Here is a 25,177-nt window from a genome sequence, read left to right on the forward strand (position 1 = left end):
AATGAGCGAGATATCTTCAAATATAACACACATATTTAAGAATATTTACTTTTTTGGTAGCACAAATTATTATCTCATTTTTAATTTTAATCCTAAACAAAAGGTCTTTAGATCTTGCATAACCTGTTGGCTACAGTATACTAGCTTCATATCATGTATTGAATAACTTTCAAAGACAGCCACATTAGCGTTAATTGATTTTGACCTGACCACATTTCTCTATAAATAATGTAAACGTTAATCTTGGTTTTGATTTTGTTACTGTTCTGCAGGTGATGAAATGGTTTTGGGCTGTGGTGTCCAGTTTCACCCAAGAGGAACTAGCTCGACTGCTTCAGTTTACCACTGGCTCATCCCAACTGCCTCCTGGAGGCTTTGCTGCACTGTGCCCTTCCTTTCAAATTATAGCTGCTCCAACACATAGCACACTGCCAACTGCACACACATGGTGAGATTTTTGCATTTTCTTTAACATTAACTTGTTTTGCTATTTAATTAATTTTGTTTAATTAAATGGTACATTTTCATAGCAACTTATAGTAATGGCTTTTTGGCACAGTAATTAGCCTTACAGGTTTAGAATTTTAATTCCAGCTTAGTCATTTCCTTTGTGGAGTTTGCACCTTCTCCTTTGTCTTTTAGTATTATCCTCCCCAGGCACCCATCCCTGAACATCCCATCAAAAAACAGGAATAAACACCAATGCCATGATAACACTGATTGCATGAGTGGATGCAGTCAGATGTAAACACGTTTTTTTTTGCATATTTAAACAGCTAAAGAAACTGTAGAATAAGCGTCACAATGACAGGGTCCTTTAAACTCCAAAAAGTAAAAAAAAAATTGAAATTCTTAAACAATAGTTTATAAAATTCATTTTAATTTTTATGTTTTGTAACTGTGTAAAACAAACAATAATTTCTGTTAATAGAGAATATATTATATTATTATTATTATATATATACTTCTTCAGGTCTAGGAAATTGCATAGCAATAATGAAAAGATTTTACTTTTTGAAGCGTGAGCCAAGTCTACAAAATTAAAATTCAGTCGTGACTGTTCCATTATGCAACTGCAAGGGAAGGAACAGAATGAGTCCTGTTAAGGACAGTACTTTAAAAATCTTTTAAGAAGGTTGATGTCTTTCAGTTTAGATTTATAAACTATATTACTAATCTCATGCTTCAGTCGCATTGATATTCTGCAGCTTGTTAAATCTTGTTTAATTTAAACACAATGCACCCTGATGCAATTCAGAACAGTTTCAGTACAAAGCTAAGTGTACTAAATATACTGCACTCAGTTATACAGTACATATCATTATCTTTGAATTTATCAAAATCCACATGGAAAAGTAAAGGACACCTTTTTTTTTTGCAATTCATGCTGAGTAAAGGGAATAAACAGAATAATGATCTCATCCCAGATATCACCATTTTTAAAACAACTAAGTGTGCACATGGATAGATAGGAAAATAAAATCAGAATCAACAAATAAAGCATCAAGTGAAGCTAAGTAAATATAAAATGTACACAGTCAAGTGAATATATTTAATTTGATAAACTACATGACAAGGAGTGTAGATGTTTCCCAGCAACCGCAGTATTCTGATTAAGTACTATAAAGATCAAGTCATATATTTTGTTAGTCATGGAATTAATTTTAGGTCCATTAAAACTGTAGTTGTCTATTCTAATAGTAACACTAACAATTTTTTAAATTACAGTTTTAACCAGCTGTGCCTCCCCACGTATGACTCCTGTGAAGAGTTGCACAAGATGCTGAAACTTGCCATCAGTGAAGGCTGTGAAGGTTTTGGAATGTTGTGAATGTATGTACGGACACCTTGCTGGTGGTGCTCTGCTAGGGAGGCCTCAATTTAAGGGCATCAGAGTAACCAATGGAACACATTATTGTCACAATCCATAAAGGAAAGTGCTACCTATATGGTATGCTGTGACAGGATATGAACAGATATGTGGTAGGTTTTAAAAGGTACAATAGGTTCCTGAATAAAGCTACACAAATCACAAAGTTCTAAAGGGCAAATGTAATAATGTATAGATAACACTTTGGCAGCTGTTACCAAGAAAACTACTCAGATCAACACAGCAAGGAGGTCTTTACCAATTTAATAATAATGCCTTATGCAAGACAGTCACAGTAATTCCTTTGTTCTCCTGTCCCAGTTCAAAATATATCTATTGTTTCATTATCTGTTCCCCTTAACCCCCACTTACAAGAATGTAGTCTTGTTTTTGAAATCTTGTGCTTCAAAAGGTGCTTTTGATAGAGTTTACTTTAAATAATTGTATAGTCACCGAAGGATATTAAGTTCTCCTAACTAGAAGCAGAAGAGACTTAAAATGAAAAGATTTTGTGACCTTCCTGTCTCCCGTTTTCTGTAGTTGGAAATTTATTTAATATTCTTATAATTAAAGAAAGGCTACATGGTCAGAAAATAAGGAGGGTGTTATTAGCTGTATCAGCTATGCTCGCAGAAACCGCAAGTTTATTATTACTAGCTATTGTAGTAGTTGAAAGAATACAGAACAAGGTAAGACTAATCCAGCTCCTCTATGCACTTCATTTTAAATTATGAGAAATTGTTTCTTAAAATAGGAAGCAGGTTAAATATGTTAACTAAGAAAGAGATTCCAGGAAATTCTTTTAAATTTAGATTATGTAATGGTTTGCACTGGTTAGGTTAAGAGGGATGCCATTGCGAGCTTTTTTTAGTGTTTGAAGTGCAACATGCATTTGTATGGTCACAGATATACTCCCTCAAAATTACTTGTATATTTATGCAAAATTGGGGTTTCACCTTATTTAAAAATTAGTGTTAAATATAGCTGCTAGTTGCCTTACAGACCATTCAAAACACTTCAATTTAACAGTATATAGCAAATATAAATTACTTGGCAATTCTAAAGGTGAAGAGAAGATAAATTATATACCACCATTGAAGTGTTTTTGTTTCCTGCTTCTCTGTTTTGTTTCATTCAGTAGCTGTGGTGAGATTAATTTGCTGTTTTGAAAATTGTGAAAAAAAAGTTTATGAACACTTCAGCTTTATGGGATCATTTTAGTGCTGTACTGAGAAGGGTGTACTTACCGCTGGGAAGCACTTGGGCCATTTACAGGAGCTTACTGCCTATAAAATGTGAATTTTTTTTTTTCTTGCCTTATTTTATGAGTTTATGTACAGTATATGTTTATGTATATAATACTTGATTGTTTTGTGCTTTTGAGGTTGATATATTTCTACTAAAGGTAACGGAAGATGGAAGAAACCCCCTGTTATAAATAATATTGAATTTCCTCCCTTGTAAAGATATCCCTGGTACCTCTGATGCATGCATTTTTGTACTGCTTGATAGTGTAATTTATTTTTGAACTAGGATTAGACAGTACACATATAGTATAAATGCATTAGGATGGCTAATGGAGAATGCTAATGTTATATTATTTCTACAATTAAAAGACATTAGGTCCCATTCTCTAGAATTCATATCTCAAAGTAAGAAAAAAAGCAGCAGTTTGCGCAAGCATACTGTATTGTAATTTCAAAAAAGCAATTTTTAATGTTCTGAAAAGCACATGTTTTATTATAATTTTGCTGTATATATGTACTTCTTTTGTATAATATTCAACATGCACAATATCGGGGCACAATGGGGGTTTCCAGTACTGCTAAGCTATATGCTTTGCAGTTATTCATGATCACACTATCGCTGGTTGGACTTATTGGCCATTTATTATTTCTTATTAGTGGACTCATGATTTTACTCATTTATCACTTGAGTAAAATCAATAGAGTACTCTGGACTGTTAATGGACTGGCAAACAGTCGTTGTAATTTATGAACGAATTAGGATATCTTTCCCTAAAGTTCAAATACTGTAGCAGAAAAATAGTTATGACTTAGCTGCTGTTGAAAGTCAAAGCTGAGCATACATTATCAGAACACCCTTCTAGTCACATGCTGCAAAAGAAACAATGCACTGTTTATGCATCACGATGCCTGTCTTTCTGTGTCTAAGACAATATTACTAGCTATATAATGGAGAAGGTCAAAATGGTGTAAATATTTTGATGCTGTCTAAGACAGGAGATATGAACAGGTTACTCTTGGTCTTAAAATTTGTAACCCTGTATGCTATCAGCCATCAGAAATGAATCTTTGAATTTATTGCACTGTTAAGATTTGAATGGCTGCAGAACAAACTGTGTTGCTTATGGAACAAATTAAAATGAAGTTAATAAATATGCAGATGTTCTGTTTTTAAAAATTTAAGGTTTGGCAAATATCTAAAATGTTTACTTTTCCTCATATTTATTTATTTTTCTCAAACACCCTCCAGTGGAAATTCTAAACGAATGTAACTGTAGCTACAACGCAGCTTGACTCTGAGGTCTTCTTACCCTCAATGAAACAGTGATATGCAGTCTTCCAAAAGTTAAGCGGATGTTTATAATTTTTTTTAAGGTAAACATTGACATTTTTTTAGCTCATTATAGGTCATAGTAAAGTACAAAGTCAAATTTTGTAAATAATAAAGTATAATCATTATGTGTTTTGTTCCACCTGTATGGCAAATCTTTTTAATTTTAGGAATTTTATTTTGTGTTTAATGAAAAAGGAGTATCCACTTTTAAATCACTCTTAGAATATCAACAGCATATGCTTTAGTAAAAAGGCTTAACTTATTGATGCTTGACTGTTCCGTACACTGTATATTGCAGTTTAGTTCATAAATGAACTGTTTTTAAAAACCCTTCTTTTGTTATTGTTATCTTGATCAGTATTTTCATTATATTCGTTCTTCAAAAGAAAGCTACTCTGTAAAGTGTTTCAGAAAGTTAACATTATAGGATGTTTCAAACAAGTCACTGCATATATGTTATACCTGGGAAACTAAAGGTTATAATACCCCTCATTAATGAAAAACAGGAGTTAAAATAAGAAAATACAGTGTCACTGATATCGCACGTGAAGAATCCAGTCTTTATTCTGAATGTGAATATTAGGCTCAGTTTCTGAAGAGTTTATTTGTTAATGTTTACTGATTACACATTAAGGTTAGGTATAATTGGGGTTGATTTTGAAAGCTTTGCAGTTTGGTGCTTGAGTAATAAAAGATTTTTTTGGAAAGGGCTGCAGCCTGTAAAGGAAAGATTTTTAATTGTGATGTGAGAATTGCATTAACTTAATCCAGTAGTAATCAACAAATCCTCACTTAAGAGATGATTCAAGCTATAATTGCCACTATCTGTAGGTTGGTAAAAGATAATAATGGATTTTGTTGTCAGAATCTTAAGTTTTAGTGAATATCTTTTAATTCAGAGACCTTCAGCTGGGGATTAAACTTACTTTTTATACTTTGCTACAGTAGCTAGCACAATTATTTGAACATGTAAACACATTTTGCCGTTATTAGTAAATATTACCAGAAATGTGTGTGTCTGTGTGTGTGTGTATCTCTCTTTTATATATAAAACATACACACAAATATTCATGAAACTGTTTGACATTGTTAGTCATACAAGTTGTTCTGAGACTGCTTCTTTTGATGGAGAGCTTTCTACTTCCAGGTCAGCTCCCTGTCATCACTCAATGCTTTCTTCTTGCATTATAAAGATGTTGGCTCAGTAGTAACAGAAGTTGGTTTTGGTGCTATTTTGTAATTCCTTTTTTGTAACAATGTTTTTTCTATGTGTTTATTTAATAGCATGTAATAAATGGTAAAGCAAACTAATATTTCTTGAAAAAGGTTTTGATTTGGTGCCTCTAGCAGTCCTAATTGCAAAACTTAAGAGTGCAAACCATTGTTTTTTTAGTTTTATAATATAGTTATCCTCCTCAGGCACCCAGGAGTTAATATACAATAGTTTAAGTTTAAATCAATTTTAATCACTTGGCTTTCAAAAATGTAACCAGAATAGACTTCTCTCCTACAAAGTAATTTGGACATTGTTTGCATAGATCAGGAGTTCCCAACCCCTTTCACCCTATTTATCCCATGGAAACTTTTGGAAAGTAAATTTTCCCCCACTCTGTTCAGTAATTTCAGTTTATACTACAACCATGTTAAAGCAAACGACAAAGGGGAAATTTTTAAGATACAGTTTTTAATGTTTTTATTTTAAATTCAAATAACAATAACAACATTATTAGTGTGTAATAATGCTATTTCACTTATTTAAAAATAAATAAAGATGGTCAGATACCAGTATAAGAGAATGAAACAGACTGAGTTAGTGAGAACACATCAGTTCATCAGTGAGACATTTGTTGTTGCTTTTCTCCTGTGATTTTTCTCATGCCATTTTTGGGAACTAATCGAGAGCTTTGCAACTTCAGCTTTTATAAGCACCTCTGGTTGGGAACCCCTGGTATAGATATAGTGAATACCTATTTCCACCAGAGGGCACTTCAGGCACATAGTATAAAGGTAGTCATGTAGACTGGGTTCATTGAAACTGCCTCTGGTACACCACTTGACATTCTTTCATTTTATTTGAAGGCCTGATTACTTAAGTAGTAACCTTTCAGTTTGTCATGTCTCTTTTTTTGTTTCATTTACTGTATTTTCATGAGAAAGACCAAGTACTAAGTAAAATGCCTTATGACAGTAGATTAGTTATACAAAAAGGTAGAAGAGTTAAGAAAATAAAGAAGGGAAAGCCAGACAGAGAGCAAGAAACACTTGTAGAGTTAAAGATTAGAGGCAGAGAAACATTAGCAATCACTGTGGATTTGATGCAAAATAATGGTGCTGGGAAAGAACAGGAAATGCTAAGGGTGTAGTGTAAAGTAATAAAACCAGAAAAAGAGAAGCAGATGTGATGGGTTCAGAGTAAAATAATGAAATGGGGAAATACCTAAATGAAAAAGAACAGCTGGAACAGTATATCTAGAACAAAGTATGAAGTTGGAGAGAGTACAGGAAAACTAAGGATGCAAAGAACATTATTGCATCAAGAGGAAGAACAGCAGACTGTAGTGTAAAATGATAAAACCAGGGCAACTAAAGAAAACACAGTGAATGCTCAACTATGTAGTATATTAAATGGAACAGGATAAGGAAGTGTGTCAGCTGCAAAGCTGTGGCAATGTGCTTAATGGTGTTGCAAAATTTTGTACAGGGGTAACCCTGTGGCTCTTGCTTCCCATTCCCACAGATTTTATAATCAGTTTCATTCTGTTGTTTATTTGTGCTCTTCCTGTGTGAACTAAAAAATATGCTCCAATGAGAAACTGAAAAAGAGGTGTGGGCAGTTGCTGCCACATTTAGTTTACTGGAGCATTTTTACTCTAAATGGATTTCCATTTACTAAATAATATTCTTTAAAACTTGTTTGTTGAAATTAATATGGAGCAAATTTTTGTGCAAAAGATGTATTAACCAAATTGGGAACTCTCTGTTCTGTTCTAAGCAACTGTGTGCCACCCTTTCATTCTCCCCTCTCTTCTGATAAGTTGCTTTGTCCCTCCTGAAGAAATGCAGCCCCTTTACGAAATACTACCTCAACTTTATCTTATGGTTTGCACAACATTTATAATTTCAACCTCACATTTCTATTTTTGCTCTGATAGACCACAGGAATTTCTTCCACGTGGCTTCTGAATCTCTACAGAATTGTTTTGTTGTAACCCAAATGAGATTCAGTGTTGCCTGAATACTGGCTTTCTGCTGGTCATATTGTAGTTCAGAATGTAATACTTCTGTCTTTAACATTAAGCCCTGTAGCTCTTTCAGTTTTGAAGTGTGAATGGCATTTACCATCAAGCTTTTAGATGAATCAGCATCTACTGAGGGATCACCTGATCTAGGCAAGGTTGTATGTACATTAATTAAAGGAGATCTTGATTAAAGTTGAAAGTTCAAAATGTACCCTCCACAACAGCATGTCTGAGATCTTTTATCAGCACCATACTTTTGACTGTCCAGCAGAGAAAGGCTTAAAAGAACAGTCTGACTCACTACATCCTTGAACACAGGTGTAGGCATGTTAGCCTCCAGGAGCTGTAAAGTAGCAGACCTAAGCCCTCTGCCATCTTACAATTTCACAAATGATTATGCTAGACCCAAATTACAGTTACTGCTGTTCCAATAGTGTTTTTTGGCCAGTTTTTTTTTTGTTGTTTTTTTTGCTTAGTCTTGGTGGGTTACTATGCATAAACACAGGTTATAAATTGGATTCCATGTGCTTTATTTTCAGGCTTAGTCCAAAAATGCAAAAGTTTGAGATGGCATGTAGTCTTTCTACATGTATTGTATTTCAAAAGAGAAAAATATATATGTAAACAAGTTGAGTTTAGGAAAATAACTGCCTTCTTTGCTAAATTCTTTTAGAAAGTAAAATAAACCAGCTAAAGTAAGTTGGAATTATTGTAATGTATTTGGAAGCAGAGAGATTCCATTTACTTAAGCTAGCAGTCAGAAGATTGCCAGAAATTTACTTTTGGTTAGGAATGTTTGAGGAATTAAAACCAGCAATCTCCTTGGATGTTCTAGAGTTGGCTTTCACAACATTGGGTCTATGTATCACCATAGTCACCTTTTATAGGTTTCAAGCATTTCCATTAAAGCAGTAAAGTGCTCACTCGGGAGGAATACCATTATATCACAGTGCTTGAGATGTAGCATTCATTCCAGACAGAATTATTCTCTGGGTTAAGTTTGCATGTTCTGTGTTTTCCTGTATATATTGAAGTTGCGTGTATAAAATTAGGTGTCTAGTAATAAATTGGCAGAATATTCTTTGTAATAGGCAAGCATTCCATCTAGGGAAAGTGAAAGTATAAAACAATTTCCACTTCCACTGCAGTGAAGCTCTTAATTAGCAGCCAGATCACTCCGAGCTCTTACCTACCTACCTAAGTTTTTTTTTTTATTATTATCCTTTTAAATCACAATATATTTTGCTCACAATTGAGGCTTGTCACTCACTTATGCTGCATGAAAAACAGATTGTGAAGAGCTAGAAGTGAGCTGACCTCTAATTACATGTTTGCATTGGTCACCCTGTCATTCCTATTAGCACTGATCACATAAATCTCTGTTAATATTATAGTTCCATGTAGACTCAGCTGCAAGTGGAACAAGCTGATTACAGTCATTCTGTTGTAGTTTGTTTCGAGTCCACTGTCATATATACAGGAGCACATTGTTTACATGTTGCTTTACATAATTGAATGCCTAGTATCATAACAAAACCATAGCATGACATTCTCAAACCCCCAATTGAGTTATTGGAGGCTAGTGCTCATCCTGGCTACATTAGGCTCAGAGCAGGTAACAGTATTATACGGTCAGTCCATCACATCACCAATTAATGTACACACCCACAGCCACACTAATACCCACCCAGAATTGACAGTCAATATGACATACGTGTCTGTGGGGATGTGTGAGTGAAATTGGGGTGTCTGAAAAACCCATATGGAAACGAAAGGTGCAAACCCTACCCAGATAACACCTGCCCCCCACAAAAAAAGAACAGCCCACAATTGTCTATGAAATAACTTGAAACTGACAAAAGTAATTGGCACCCATCATTATTAATTGCATGTTTAACAAAAATCAGACTTTGTTTTAGAGTTTTGACTCAAAAGAGTATTTCAAATAACACAAAAGACAATGGCAAGGAAATAAAAAACTGACCCTCGACCTAATACTTTTAGAGGCAACCTGCAAACATGCAATTCTTATAGGTCTCAGTGAGACTTTCACACCTGTCAGCAGGTAGTTTGGCCCACTCTTCCTGATCAGACTGTGCCAGCTGTGTCAGGTTTGAAGGGTTCCTTCTTCAGACTGCATGTTTCAGTTCTTTCAATAGATGTTTAATAGGATTCAAATTAGAACTCATAGGCTGCCACTTGGGAATAGTCCAATGTTTTGTTGTTAGTCATTTTTATGTGTTTTTAATCTGTGTGTTTTGGGCCATTATCCTGTAACTGTGACAGAGCTTTATGACACTGTACAGTATGTTTCACTGCAGAATGTCTCTATAGTCTTGATATTATTGTTCCCTGCACAGTCTCAAGGCACCTCATGCCAAATGCAGCAAAGTAGCCCTAAAACCTAATTCAGGGTCTTCCATGACGGAGTGGGCGGAGTGGTGGCTCTGAGGCTAGAGATCTGCACTAGCAATTGGAAGGTTGCCAGTTCGAATCCCGTAAATGACAAAAAGGGACTCTGCTCTGTTGGGCCCTTCAGCAAGGCCCTTAACCTGCAATTGCTGAGCGCTTTGAGTAACTGATAAAAAAGCGCTATATAAATGTAATGAATTATTATTATTATTATTATTATTATTATTATTATTATTATTATTATTATGACCTCCATGGGGTTCTTTGCTTTGAAAGCTTATTTTTTGTCTGTGGACACAGAGCTGATGTGACTTGCCAAAAAGCTCCAGTTTTTTCTCATTTATTCAAAGGGCATTCTGAGATTCTCCCAGAAGCAGTGTGGCTTGTCAGTATGCATTTTAGCAAATTCCCGTATCTCTTTTTTTGTTTGTCTTTCAAAAGTGGAGTCATTCTGGGTATTTTTCCACTGAGCCCACTGACACTCAAAAAGCAATGGATGGTGTGATCAGACACTGAATGTCCTTGACCTTGGAGTTCAGCTTGTATCTCATTTGATGTTGTTCTTGGCTTTTTGTCTTCCATTCTCAATATCCTACCTGCCCATTCTGGGGTTGATTTTCCTCTTGTAGCTATAACAATCCCATGAACCTTAAACTTCTTAATAATATTCATAACTTCACAGAAACATTAAGCTACTTGAAGATGGTCTTACAGTCTTTGCTTTTAATATGCTTGTCTATAAGTGTATGCCATATCTCCTCAGACTAGTTTCTTCTTTGCTCTCTCTGGACCATGTTCAATGTGGGACACACAATGATACCAAACAGCAGAGTGACTACTTTTCCCCATTTAAATAGGCTGAATGACTGATTTGGAGACATGTGTGGTACTAATTTAAAAAATTCACTCAAATCCAATTGTTTAGAATCTTTTCTAGGGGTACCAACAAATGTTTCTGGACCCTTTTAGATTATCTGTAAAGAATATGTGATACTTTATCTTTTTCCACAGTTGCTTTGCTTTACTTGAAGACATAGTGTATCAAAGGCATGCAGGTGTAAATGACACAATTGCTTTTAATTTAATCACTTTTCAGGAGGCATACAGCACTTTTTCAATGAGTTGTAAGGGTGCCAATAAATTTGTCCACATATGTGTAATAAAAGCAGTATACGGCAGTCCTTTTAATATAAAGGTGTTAACTCTTGTTGCTTACTGAAGGCAATAGTCATAATCTAATCCATTTACTGAAGTTACGTTTTCATTACAAGTGTACATGGAGCCCATGGTAAAAGTCAGTTTGGCAGCGATATTGCTGCTGGTTTTCTCAGAAAATGTAAAATCTAACACGAGAGCCTGCATTCAGGTTAATGATCAGAATTGAAAGAATTTTGCTTTTAAATGCTGAGATGTGATACAGAATTATTGGACGTACTTGGACTAATTGGTAATTGTAACAGTTTAACCGTAGTAATTAAAGTTTACATTTTCTCCATAATCTGAGTGTAAGATCAAGCTAATGAGTAATGAAGAATCTGTTTTCATAGGCCTATTAGCTAATCTTTACAGGGGATTCCAGTAATTCTGAAGGGCACAGGATCTTTCTCAGTATTAGTAAATATTAAAGTTTATCTTATGTTTCAGATTGCGTGACGTTAGCTTATTGCTTTTATATCCATACCACTGTCCACACATCTCTATATATATGAAACCCAACATCTGTCTGTATTTCTGTCCCCTTTTCACAAGAGAACTACTTAACGGATTTGATCAGGTTTTTTTGTATGATTTACTTGAACATTCTGATTGATTTTGTAACTTCTCTTATTGCGCTAAGTATCATAGTTCGCTTTCAGGAATGATATGTTCGTGCTAATCCGAGACAGAGGCTACTGGCCGAGGGGAGAGGGAAGCATGACGTCAGGAGTGGGGAGCCAGGTGGGGCCCTCCTCACTCATGCTCCAGGCTCCATTCAAGTCAGTCTACCTGTCGCCATGTTTAGAAGCGTAACTTGCCTCCGCTTAGCTAGCAATACCTGTTGGTTTATTGATTTTTAAAGTTTGTCCTATTTCACCACTATGTGGGTGGAGCCATGGGGGACAATACACTTGGCTTAGTATGTGGAGGAAAATAAATGACACAGTGAAAAAGCACACGTGGAGAAAAGTATCTTTACACTAGTGGTTCTCAACCTGTGGCATGAGAGGTAACACCAAAAAAATAAAAAATAGTTTGCAGCAGCAAGCACGACCAAAGGCAGAAAGAGATAGAGAGCGAAAAGCTTTTGAATTATACTTCAAGAGCTACTTTTGCTCAGAGGGCTTGAGGATTTCCACTTTGCACAATGGGAAAGATGCTGTGTCTGATGCCATGGTAGACAATGAAAGATCTATTACTGTGCAGGACTCCTAACCAATGAATGAGGAGGAGGCAGGCACTCATTTCAAATGTTTGATATGATTTGAGCACACTTGTTGTCGGCAAGTGGATTTTCCAGAAGTCATTTTTTTTGTAATATTCCAACTGGAAAAAAGTGTTTGGGATGTTGCATTAAATATGACTGCATGGGTACATAACATTTGGATTATGTGACATGAGTAATTTGAGATTTATTTTTCGATGGACGATTTGATATTGTTTGCTGTTTTTCAAATTTGTCCCCTTCAAATCTATTATATCAGGAGTTTTTGTTATCACCATTCTCTGTGAAGACGTGGGATTAAACATTTTCCCCAAACCATCAGTATAAACAACGCAGGGTGAGTATCAAATACAAAAAATTTATTTTCCTCATTTTGCTTTAACTGGAGTCTTTTGGAAATTATGAGTTATTTTTTTCCTTATTTTAATCAGAGGTCATATGCAACTACATGGTTTAAATTATGTTAGGGCATTATGAGACTTGTTAGTTTAAAATTCCACATAGTTTAACTTAAAGTGGGTAAAAAAAAACTTTTAATAATTAACACTTTATTTATAGAATAGGTTTAGAAATAACTAGTACTTGATTCACCCCTCCTTTGTAACTAAAAGCTGTCAGTTGCACTTGTTTCAAATTGTAGTGTTGCACATTTAAATGACAGAGTGCAAATGATGATGAAATCAATTCTTTTAATGCAACATAATGCATACCTACAAAAAATGAAGAGGATTTGCATTTATCCTTTAGTCATGTTCATTACAACTGCAGTTTTGCATTCAACCATTGTAATTCATATTATACCCAATGTATCTAGCTGAGGATTGTTGGGAGCTCCTAATAAGAGTTTAGTTCTTTACCATTTAAGACAGAAAAAACTTTGAAACATGCAAATTCCGGGAGGGGTACACCAAGATAAAGTGTTAAGACACCTGCTGTAAACTAAATGGAAACAGCTGAAAATTGAACCTAGCCTCATGGAGCTACAAGAAAATAGGTCTTGCCACTATGCCACCCCTTTTATCATTGTAAATATACATAATGAAACCCCCCATGTCTAACTAAAGAAGTTTAACCGATATAAATCCTGTAGGATGTGAACATGAAACAGAGGACAGAATATTTTCTACAAGCTTCTATAAAAAGAACATTGATATAAGGGTCGAAATCAGAGAAAGGGTAGAAGAAAACGTCAATATTTAGTAAAAGCTGGCGACAAATAGAACTATATACCTCTTAAGTGCTGTTCATTGTCTGTGTGTTCACATGTTCTCCTTGTCTCAGTATGAGTTCTTCTCTCTGATCCCCAAAGACATGCATGCAATGTTTATTGTTGACCCTTAATTGTCCTCATGTGGGTGTGTACATGATTGAACCCTGTGGTGGACTGGCACCCATGTCGAAGTTTTTTCTTTACCTGCCTTGCACCCAGTGCTGCTGTCCCAACAATAGCAAAAATGGGTCTGAGGCCTTCTAAAATGGCCTTAATCTAATCCCCAGTTGGGGGTTAATTCGTGCACATCCACTACCAGTGGTTGAGAGTCACTGCTTTCATGTAAATATTTATTGTAGTCTCTCCACCTTATGTTTTTAACAGCAGTGGTCTGAAAAATAAGCTACAGCTTTCCTTACGCCCTAGTATTTTGCAACAAATTATTTTATACATAAATAATGGTGTGAAGACACAGTTGTTCATACTGCTGGGTCATAGCTCGAGGGTCCTGCAGTTAATTTACAGAGTGTGAAGTTTGCATATTTTAATTGAGTATTTATGTATAGTTTGTTCTGGTACTGTATTTCTGCTTCCTCCATATTCCAGATGCAACCATGTTACATTTACTGACAGATTTAAATTGGTTTGCTATGTGTGAGTTTGCATCATTGTACACTGGTGTCATGTTCAGGGTGCCCTCCTTGCACTCTGTGTTGCTGGGATAGGAATATAAAGGACCCTGTAATAGAAACAGTTGCTCAGAAAAAAACAATGGATGGTAACCAGGAAGGTATTTTGGCCTGTTCCTACCATAAAACACTTTTTGAATTTATCAATGTTTGAAGATGTTGGTTTTTTAACAGTTCTCTTAATCTCATGCAACATTATCTCAATAGAATTCAGACCTGAACTTTGACTATGCTAAAATGTAGTTTATTTTCAGCTGTTAACTTTACTGACATGCTTAATATCATGATTCTGTTACATGAACTAAGAGAGGGTTTTGGATGATGACCTTTCTGTAATGTAAAACGGAGCAAACACAGCAGCAGTATATTTGGGTCAGTGGCTCTGAACTGTCTATGTTCCCTGTGATGGATTGGCAGCCTATGGGAGTGTTATCGAGTGTACAGTAGAGTTAACTGTATTTTTATGTGCATCTATGTACTTCAGAATTCTGAAAAAGGCATACATAGTGTGTCTTGAAAATGATTAGGATTGGTGCAGATGGTCTTTATCCCAAACTGTAGAGTCATGCAGACTTGATTTTGACAACGAAAATCATTCAAGTAATGAAGCTGGGAAGAGGCAGAGAGAAACAATGAAACCACCAATTTGGAATTCTAGATGATCATCTACAGTGCCCTGGAAAGTATTCACAGCACATCACTTTTTCCACATTTTGTTATGTTACAGTCTTATTCAAAAATGAATTAAATTAATTTTTTTCCTCGGAATTCTACACACAACACCCCATAATGACAATGTGAAAAAAGTTTGCTTGAGGTTTTTGCAAAGTTATTAAAATTTATTAAAAATAAAACTGAGAAATCACATGTACATAAGTATTCACAGCCATTGCTCAATACTTTGTCAATCCACCTTTGACAGCATCGTCAGCATTACAGTATCGTCTTTTTGAATATGATGCCACAAGCTTGGCACACTTATCCTTGGCCAGTTTTGCCCATTCCACTTTGCAGCACCTCAAAAGCTCCATCGGGTTGGATGGGAAGCGTCGGTGCACAGCCATTTTAAGATTTCTCCAGAGATGTTCAATTGGATTCAAGTCTGGGCTCTGGCTGGGCCACTCAGGGATATTGACAGAGTTGTCCTGAAGCCACTCCTTTGATATCTTGGCTGTGTGCTTAGGGTCGTCCTTCTGAAAGATAAACTGTCTCCCCAGTCTGAGATCAAGAGCACTCTGGAGCAGGTTTTCATCCAGGATGTCTATGTACATTGCTGCAGTCATCTTTTCCTTTATCCTGACCAGTCTTCCAGTTCCTGCCGCTGAAAAACATCCCCACAGCGTGATGCTGCCACCACCATGCTTCACTGTAAGGATGGTATTGGCCTGGTGATGAGCAGTGCCTGGTATCCTCCAAACGTGACGCCTGGCATTCACACCAAAGAGTTCAATCTTTGTCTCATCAGACCAGAGAATTTTGTTTCTCATGGTCTGAGAGTCCTTCAGGTGCCTTTTGGCAAACTCCAGATGGGCTACCATGTGCCTTTTACTAAGGAGTGGCTTCCGTCTGGCCACTCTACCATACAGGCCTGATTGGTGGATTGCTGCAGAGATGGTTGTCCTTCTGGAAGGTTCTCCTCTCTCCACAGAGGACCTCTGGAGCTCTGACAGAGTGACCATCAGGTTCTTGGTTACCTCCCTGACTAAGGCCCTTCTCCCCCGATCGCTCAGTTTAGATGGCCGGCCAGCTCTAGGAAGAGTCCTGGTGGTTTCGAACTTCTTCCACTTACGGAGGATGGAGGGTACTGTGCTCATTGGGACCTTCAAAGCAGCAGAAATTTTTCTGTAACCTTCCCCAGATTTGTGCCTCGAGACAATCCTGTCTCAGAGGTCTACAAACAATTCCTTTGACTTCATGCTTGGTTTGTGCCCTGACATGAACTGTCAACTGTGGGACCTTATATAGACAGGTGTGTGCCTTTCCAAATCATGTCCAATCAACTGAATTTACCACAGGTGAACTCCAATTAAGCTGCAGAAACATCTCCAGGATGATCAAGGAAACAGGATGCACCTGAGCTCAATTTTGAGCTTCATGGCAAAGGCTTTGAATACTTATGTACATGTGCTTTCTCAATTTGTTTATTTTTAATAAATTTGCAAACATCTCAAGTAAACTTTTTTCATGTTGTCATTATGGGGTGTTGTGTAGAATTGTGAGGAATAAAATGAATTTAATCCATTTTGGAATAAGGCTGTAACATAACAAAATGTGAAAAAAGTGATGCGCTGTGAATACTTTCGGGATGCACTGTATATGCAGCAGCTCCTAAATGTTGCTGCCTCTTAACATGTCCATGCACAGGTCATTGTCAGGCTATGGTAGTTTGCCCAAATGAACTGCCCTAAATTTAGTCCAGTTATGCGCTGAAGTTATCCTAATAAAATGTCATATTTTTGCTCACTTCATATTCAGGTGCTTGGGTCATAGGTGAAGAAAAGTAGTTAGACTATAAAGTTTAATAAAGGAGGCTTTGAGGACAGTACAGCTCTCAGAGAGAGAGAGAGCATACTGTTGTATCTGGCAAGATGGCTGAATCATTTTGGCAGGGCCTCTCTCCACTTGGGGGCTGCTATGTGCGTGTATTTCAACTTGACTGCTTTCAAGGCTGCGGGCCTTCGATTTGTTGAGCTCCCCTACCAGCTCTCAAGGGGTCATCAGGTGGTCCTTACGGTGCTAGTGGGCATCTTTACGTGACCACTGAACCATTTGGAGCTTGGCTCACATTAGAATAAGTTCAGATAGGAAGTTTTTTTTCTGCTCTGTTTTTCTGGAATTGTTTATAAAGGTCTTAAACATTGTGTTTTGTTTTGTTATTTTTTTCTGTTCTCTTTCAAATTGCTCCATTCTGCAGGGCCAATTCTTCTCGCGTTTGTGTTCTGCTTAAATTATTCCACATTTCCCTGAACTGATTTTGATTAATGGATTCTTCAGTTTCAGTGCATGTTGTTTTGGTTTATTTATTTATATTTGTATCTTTGACCAACTTCAAAGTTCTCATGGGGTCTCAAACCTTTTAGTCTCTCTTCTTATTCTATATTCTGGAGCAATTCATTTGCCTTTATATTTAAATTTCCAGTTATGCTTATCCCTTTTTGACAATAGGATTAATTGCTGCTCATTTGTAAAGATTTTAGGCTATGTGCAGCAACCAAATTCCAGCATTCCACATCTGTTTGGCTTCCGGACTCCAGGGGATGAGACGGATTCTCTCTGGTGCATCACTTGGAGTCCGCTCAATTGTCTTGCAGCCTCATCTCACTTGAGAGCTTTAAAAGTATGAAAATTAGTTGTTTTTTCTTTTAATCAAATATGGTGTCGTTTCACCAGTAGGGGGTACTCTTTACTAAAAATGTCACAGCCCTAGTCTTTAGTGTAAACAGAATCAGCGCTTCTGGAGGAGCCCTCTGGAAACTCACATCCCAGAATTGAGGGAGTCTAAGCAATCTAAAAATATTTGGCAAAAGTCACTCCTCTCCTTTTCATCTTGTCTCTGGTAAAGTGAGTATCTGAACACTGTGTGGCACAGATGGGGTCTACAATTTTGTGCCCCTCTTAAAGGTGTTTATACGCAGCTTTCTGAGTTGATTTCAGCGTATGCATGGAACTTTATAGTTGCAGATTTATTAATTAATGAATGGTTGTATGAGTGCGTCGTATCTGGTTGTGACTGATGATTGATGAGGACACCTTAAAAGAAGAGGCACTCACATTGTAGACCAGGTAGTGCACTAATTTAAATATAAGCAAAAGGACAAAATGTTGTGGCCTAGAGATTGATGGCTTCACAGAACAGTTCTTAGTCTAGCTAAGTACGAGGGTTGGAATGAAGCCCTGTAGAATATTGCATACACCTCTAAATGATAACAGACCTGTTATTGACACCCATCTGTCCCCAACTGAATGAAATGATGAATTGCTTTTTACTGGCGTACGGAAGTTTATAGGGGGAGGGACTGCTATCCGGTAAAGTGGTGTGACTATCACACTAGTATAACTGTTTTCTTAAAGGTCTTCATCCTCTGTGTTTAACTCTCTACACTCTGTTGGATGTTAAGATGATGTGCCTTCATTCCTACATGATTCTAGTAAGTAATAAAGGTTAAATTAAAAAAAAGGAAAGTAAGTACAACCTTTTTCATTTCAGTGGTTTTTATATCAGAAGGTAACTATTCAGGTTGGCACAGTGATTAACACTACCTCCTCACAGACACAATATTTTGGGTTCAGATCTCATGCTCAGTTATTATATGTCCCCAAAAGCATGTGAGTTAGGTTGTGATCCTGTACTGGATCTGTGCAAGTGGTTCCTGTCTTGTGCCTGATGCTGCTGGGATAAGTTCTGCCAGTGACCCTGATTTTTACATGTCACTTTGGGTGCTTTCGCACTAGAGCTCAGGTGTGAAAACTATTTTCAATATCTGAATGTGGACCCGAGAACCATACTTAGGTCCATCAAAAATAGGGGTCTGTATTAAGGTTCATGTGAACTTCAGTAGATAATGCAGTTTATTGTTCATTGCAATATTTTGGTAGTGTAACCAACTACAGTGAACCCTCGTTTATCACGGTTAATCCGTTCCAGACTCTACCGTGATAAATGAATTTTCGCGAAGTAGGATTCTTTATTTATTAATCGAATATTTTCGCAGTTAGAGTATAGAAAACCTGTTTACGACGTTCTAAATACATTTTTTAACATTATTAGAGCCCTCTAGACATGAAATAACACCCTTTAGTCACCATTACACTCGTATTACCCAATATATTAGACAAAATAAGAGAAAATAAGACATATTAGACGTTACAAATACAGTATCATATTATTACTAGGCTCACCCGCCTGTTAAGGCAACTGACTTTTATCCTCAATTTGTGTGCGTTCCATGTTTACATCAGGCATGTAAGTGTAGGGAATGTGAACATCAAAGTGCCCATTCATAACATCTCCCGAAAACCTAAGTTTTTTTTATCCCCTCGAGTGCCTGTCCAAATGTACATCAGCCCAAATCTGTACCATTAAAGACGGAGTTTCATGCACTAAATAAGCTATAGATGAGAATAAGCAAGCACCATCTCCCCTGATATTTACTACACGGTGAGGCATTTGTACTCCATCAATATTAATTATTTCCAGAGACATAATTTTGTCTATTTTTCCAGCACATTGCGCACAAAAGCAAGGGAACGATGGGAGCACCAGAACTCTGCTCACATTGCGTCGCTTTGTGCCGCAAGCCGCAAGTAATAAGTCTGTGATAAGCGGAATACGGCTACGCTTTGCACTCACGGGACGGAAGGACAATCCTGACCGCTTTTGTATAGTAGATTATTGTACTGTACATTTAATTACACACGCACACAGTTCTTAAACACAACCACTAACCTATGAAGGCACGACCACAGTAGGAGAGTCTTCAGGTGGTGCAGTATTTTCAGCAGGTGCATCGTTGTCTTCTTCCGCTGAAGGAGTACTAGGAGTAGGCAATGGGTGTCTGGGTGTGCAGCTGAAGATCATCTTGATAGACAGTTGCTGGTGCTGTCTTTTCATATGCATGAGGAGGCTTTTGTAGGGTATTGCCATCTTTGGTCATATCCAAGAGTTTCACCTTCTCCTGGATAGTAAGCATCTTCCTCCAGTGCTTAGTTTTATTGTCAGAAGGCTTAGAAAAAGCAGCAAGTTTAGGAGCCATCGTGGGGCTTAGATAAAAATTCTCAGAAAGTGCATGCGTAGTGATGTAAGCGTGTATGAGAAAAAATCGTGATAGAGTGAAGCCGCGAAAGTCAAAGCGTGATATAGCGAGGGATCACTGTACATCAATCATAAACTGTAAAAGCTCAGCAAACATTGTTCTCCATGTTTACCGGGTATGTTGCACTACTAACTAGCTAGGCTAAATAGAAAAAGTGGCATGGTGTCTTCCAAGCCTTGCTATCTGCTGACAAGAATAAACAGCTAAAATAGATAATAAAAGTATGATGCAAATGTACTGTGGTTCACATCAGCATAACGCATTCTGATACAAGACCAGAGGGGGCAGTGGGAGGAGGGAACAATTTAACTGGGATCTGGACTTGAACAAATGAACCAAGTGTGAAAGCGCCCTTTAAAAAAGCGAAGTATAGAACATAATTTACTTGGACTTTCAAAAAGCCTTTGAATTAGTCCCACACCAAAGATTAATTTTCATATTAAAAGCTGTTGGCATCAGAGGTAACCTAAAAAATGGAATCTCAAATTGGATAACCAGCAAGAGAGAAAGAACAGTTAACAGGGGAATTCTCTGGTGGAATGAGGTTACCAGTGGAATCTCTCTATTCCTTGAGCTGCTACTTTTTCTAAAAGCCTCATTTCAAAAAAGTTGGGACGCTGTGTAAAATGTAAGTAAAATCACAACGCAATCATTTGCAAATCTCATAAACCGATATTTTATCTATACTAATAAAAGGCAAAGCCTTCACTGACTCACTCACTCACTGACTCATTCAGCACTAATTCTCCAACTTCCCGTGTAGGTAGAAAGCTGAAATTTGGCAGGCTTATTCCTTACAGCTTACTTACAAAAGTTAAGCAGGTTTCATTTTGAAATTCTACACGTAACGGTCATAACGGTCAACAATGTCCGCCATGTTGAACTTTCTTATTTATGGCCTCATCTTCACGAAATTTGTTAGGTGGCTTCCCTGCGCTAACCGAAACCGAAGTACATACTTATTTCGATGGTATGACGCCACTGTCGGCCGCAATATTGAACTTTCCAACGTCACTAATTCTCCAGCTTCCCATGTAGGTAGAAGGCTGACCCCATCTTCACGAAATTTGGTAGGTGGCTTCCCTGCGCTAACCAAAACCGATGTACGTACTTATTTTGGTGGTATGACGCCACTGTTGGCCGCCATATTTAACTTTCCAATGTCACTAATTCTCCAACTTACCGTGTAGATAGAAAGCTGAAATTTGGCAGGCTCATTCCTTACAGCTTTCTCACAAAAGTTAAGCAGGTTTCATTTCGAAATTCTACGCGTAATGGTCATAACGGTCAACAACATCCGCCATGTTGAACTTTCTTATTTATGGCCCCATCTTCATGAATTTGGTAGGTGGCTTCCCTGCACTAACCAAAACCGTACATACTTATTTCAGTGGTATGATGCCACTGTCGGCCGCATATTGAAGTTTTCAATGTTACTAATTCTCCAACCTCCCGTGTAGGTAGAAGGCTGAAATTTGGCAGGCTCATTCCTTACAGCTTACTTACAAAAGTTAAGCAGGTTTCATTTTGAAATTCTACGCGTAACGGTTATAACGGTCGACAACGTCCCCCATGTTGAACTTTCTTATTTATGGCCCCATCTTCACGAAATTTGGTAGGTGGCTTCCCTGCGCTAACTGAAACCAATGTATGTACTTATTTCGGTGGTATGATGCCACTGTCGGCCGCCATATTGAACTTTTCAACAGTCTTTGTTACTTATGGGCCCATCTTCAAGAAATTTGGTACGCGAGTTAGCAACGCTAACTGAATCCTACTTACGTACATATATACGTCCATAGCCTGCAGCTCGGTCACCGTGTGAGGTGGTGTTGGGTCCCCCATCCCAACGCCTCCCACGTTGTTGGCTGCCTGCCTATATAAGGCCGTCCATGGCTCCAGTCTCTTCATTCCCTTCCTTGCTTCGCCACGGGATTCACGTCTCCCTGCTGATAATTACAGCTTTTTTATTTAATCCATGGCTTCTCCGCTGTTTTATTGTTTGTTTATTACGATTATAGTTATTGTTTACGTATTTTAGACTTACTTTACATTGTTCAGGTACCCATTTCCTTTATCGTTCCAACCGTACCCCCATTAACTTGTCTATTGAGGTGATCGCCATCGATCAAAGAACTGTCACTTACTAATGGGTTTCCATGCCCGGAGATGGCACCTACCTTTTCCATTCTCTTTGTTACATATTGCACGGCCATATCAGGCTCACTCTTAAAAACCGGAGGAACATTGTGTCTTATGTATTGAATGACTGGGACAGGTTCAAGGTGTGGACTGATGACAGTACAGGAGATAATTATACTACACAGGAGCACTATAAGAGTGAAATGCTTAAGTCCTTCACCTATGGATCTGCATGTGAGTTGATGGCTGCCGCTGAATTGTTCGGTTTTCGCTTTCAAGTGTACTGAAATGGCCAAATATTTTACACCTTTCGCTAACCGCCAATGCCTCTTAAACATCTTAGATTCACAGGTGACAATTTCAGTAGTGGACACTTAAATGTTTATGAATGTTGAAACTCTCAAAAGCTGGATGTGAAGTTATCGATGAAACCGGTTGTATGCTTACAACGCTTGACAGATGCCGAATGTCTCTTCAACACAAGTCCTACAAATACTGTCGTAATTGAAACAAACCATGAAACTCAAACCGATTATGACAGCAGCAATCCAAGCTGTGAGATTTGAAACAAGATAACTGTTCACATGGCCAACTGTACATTGCATGCTCAAGAGTAAGCTCAGCGCACAGCTTGGTCATATTACAACCAGAGGGCCGAACTCAAAATGTGGTATACAAAGAGATCCTTAACAAATAATTATTGGTATATTTTCCCTCAGTTTAAAAAGGTTTCATTTTCTTCTTAATAAAAATTTTAAGGCAGTACTTCACCGCTGCGAAGCGTGGGTATTTTGCTAGTTCACAATAGAACATAGAAAACGTATCAAATGTTTAAACTGAGAAAATGTGCCATTTTAAGAAAAGAATAAGGTCATTTTGAATTTGATGGCAGCAACGCATCTCAAAAAAGTTGGGACGTGGTATGTTTACCACTGTGTAGCATGCCCTCTTCTTTTAACAACAGTCTGTAAACATCTGGGAACTAACGAAACCAGTTGCCTTAACTTTTGGGAAAAGAGTGTTGTCCCATTCTTGTCTGATATTTGTAGTTGCTCAACAGTCTTAGGATTTCTTTGTTGTATTTTTCATTTCATGTTTTAAATTGGTGAAAGTTTTGGACTACAGGCAGGCCATTTCAGCACCCAGACTCTTGTACTACAAAGCCATGCTCTTGTAATAGATGCAGTATGCAGTTTAACATTGTCTTGCTGAAATATGCAAGGCCTTCCCTGAAAAAGACGTCAACTAGATAGGAGCATATGTTACTCTAAACCCCTATCAGCATTGATGGTGCCTTTCCAGATGTGCAAGCTCCCTTTCCATAGGCACTAATGCACCCCTATACCATTAGAGATGCAGGCTTTTAAAATAACAAGCCGGATGTTCCCTCTCCTCTTTAGTCCAGAGGATACGGCATCCATGTTTTCTAAAAAGAATGTCAAATTTCGATTTGTCTGACCATAGAACAGTTTTCCACTTTACTTCAGTCCATTTTAAATGAACTTTGGTCTAGAGAAGACAGTGGCATTTCCGGATCATGTTCACATATGGCTTCTTATTTGCATGATAGAGCTTTAACCTGCACTTGTCGATGGCATGGCAAATTATGTTTACAGACAATGATTTTTGGAAGTGTTCCTGAGCCCATGCAGTGATTTCCATGATACAGTCATGTCTGTTTTAAATGAAGTGCCACCTGAGGGCCTGAAGATCATGGGCACAGAGGTTTTTCTAGATTCTGGAATCTTTTGATGATATCATGTACTGTAAATGATGAGATATTCAAAGGTTTCACAATTTTACTTTGAGGAACATTATTCTGAAATTGTTCCACAATTTTTGACCTCTTCATATCTTTACTTCTGAGAGACTCTACCTCTTTAAGATGCTCTTTTTATACCCAATCATGTTGCCAATTAATCTAATTACTTGCAAAATGTTCCTCCAGCTATGTTTCTTTTTAGTATTGCTTACTTTTATAGCTTTTGTTGTCCCCGTCCCAACTTTTTTGAGAAATGCTGGTGCCATTACATTCAAAATGAGCTAGTATTTTTCATGTCTCAATTTCAGCATTTGATGTGTTTTCTTTGTTCTGTTGTGAATAAAATATAAGAGTTTATGAGATGTGCAAAACATTGCATTCTGCTTTTATTTACATCTTACACAGTGTCCCACCTTTTTTGGAATTGGGGTTGTACTTTAGGTTGTAATTTATGTTAATCGCATTAACTGCAGTGTAGTTTGTAAACTTGTGAAATCTGCAGATTATTTTAAACTTGGAGGGATAGCAGATAATAAAGGCAGCAAACATAATTCAAAAATGTTTTGTCAATCTTCACAACTAGGCAAACTCTTGAAAAACACTATTTAAGGTTTGAAAATACAAGGTGGTACACGTGGGCAATAGGAATGCCAATTACGAGTATAAAAATGGTGACACTGTACTAAGGAAAGCAACTTCTGAAAAGGATTTAGGGGTTTACACAAATGGTGTTTTCATCATGTGGGAAATGTGGAGAAGCAACTAAAAAGACAAATTAAATGTTAGGATATATTGTAAAAATGTAACTTGAGGGATGTTGTGCTTAGACTATTTCATTTATAAGTGAGACACCATCTGGAGTAGTTTGTGCAGTTCCGGAAACCACACAACAAGAAAGACATGGCAGCACTTGAAGCTTTACAGAGGAGAGCAACCAGGTGCATGCCTTGACTTAAAGACATGTCCTACTCTGACAGACCAAGAGAATTAAACCTGTTTAGTCTCAAGCAGAGGAGACTGCATAAAGACCTAATCTAG

At 37.3% G+C, this 25,177-nt stretch overlaps 1 protein-coding gene across 2 annotated transcripts in view; it reads left to right on the top strand.

Annotated features, from left to right (window-relative positions):
* arel1 (apoptosis resistant E3 ubiquitin protein ligase 1) overlaps nt 1-4,299 on the top strand; it is a 58,540-nt gene extending 54,241 nt beyond the window's left edge. For both annotated transcript variants that reach the window (XM_039742227.1, XM_039742226.1), the window contains exons 21-22: nt 273-448; nt 1,729-4,299. In XM_039742227.1, the coding sequence (XP_039598161.1) occupies nt 273-448; nt 1,729-1,831 (279 nt within the window). In that variant the 3' untranslated portion in view covers nt 1,832-4,299. The remainder of the gene's footprint in view (nt 1-272; nt 449-1,728) is intronic.
* The last annotated feature ends 20,878 nt before the right edge of the window (nt 4,300-25,177 follow it).

Source organism: Polypterus senegalus, chromosome 18 (genome assembly GCF_016835505.1).
Source record: "Polypterus senegalus isolate Bchr_013 chromosome 18, ASM1683550v1, whole genome shotgun sequence".
Classification (NCBI taxonomy): Eukaryota; Metazoa; Chordata; class Cladistia; order Polypteriformes; family Polypteridae; genus Polypterus; species Polypterus senegalus.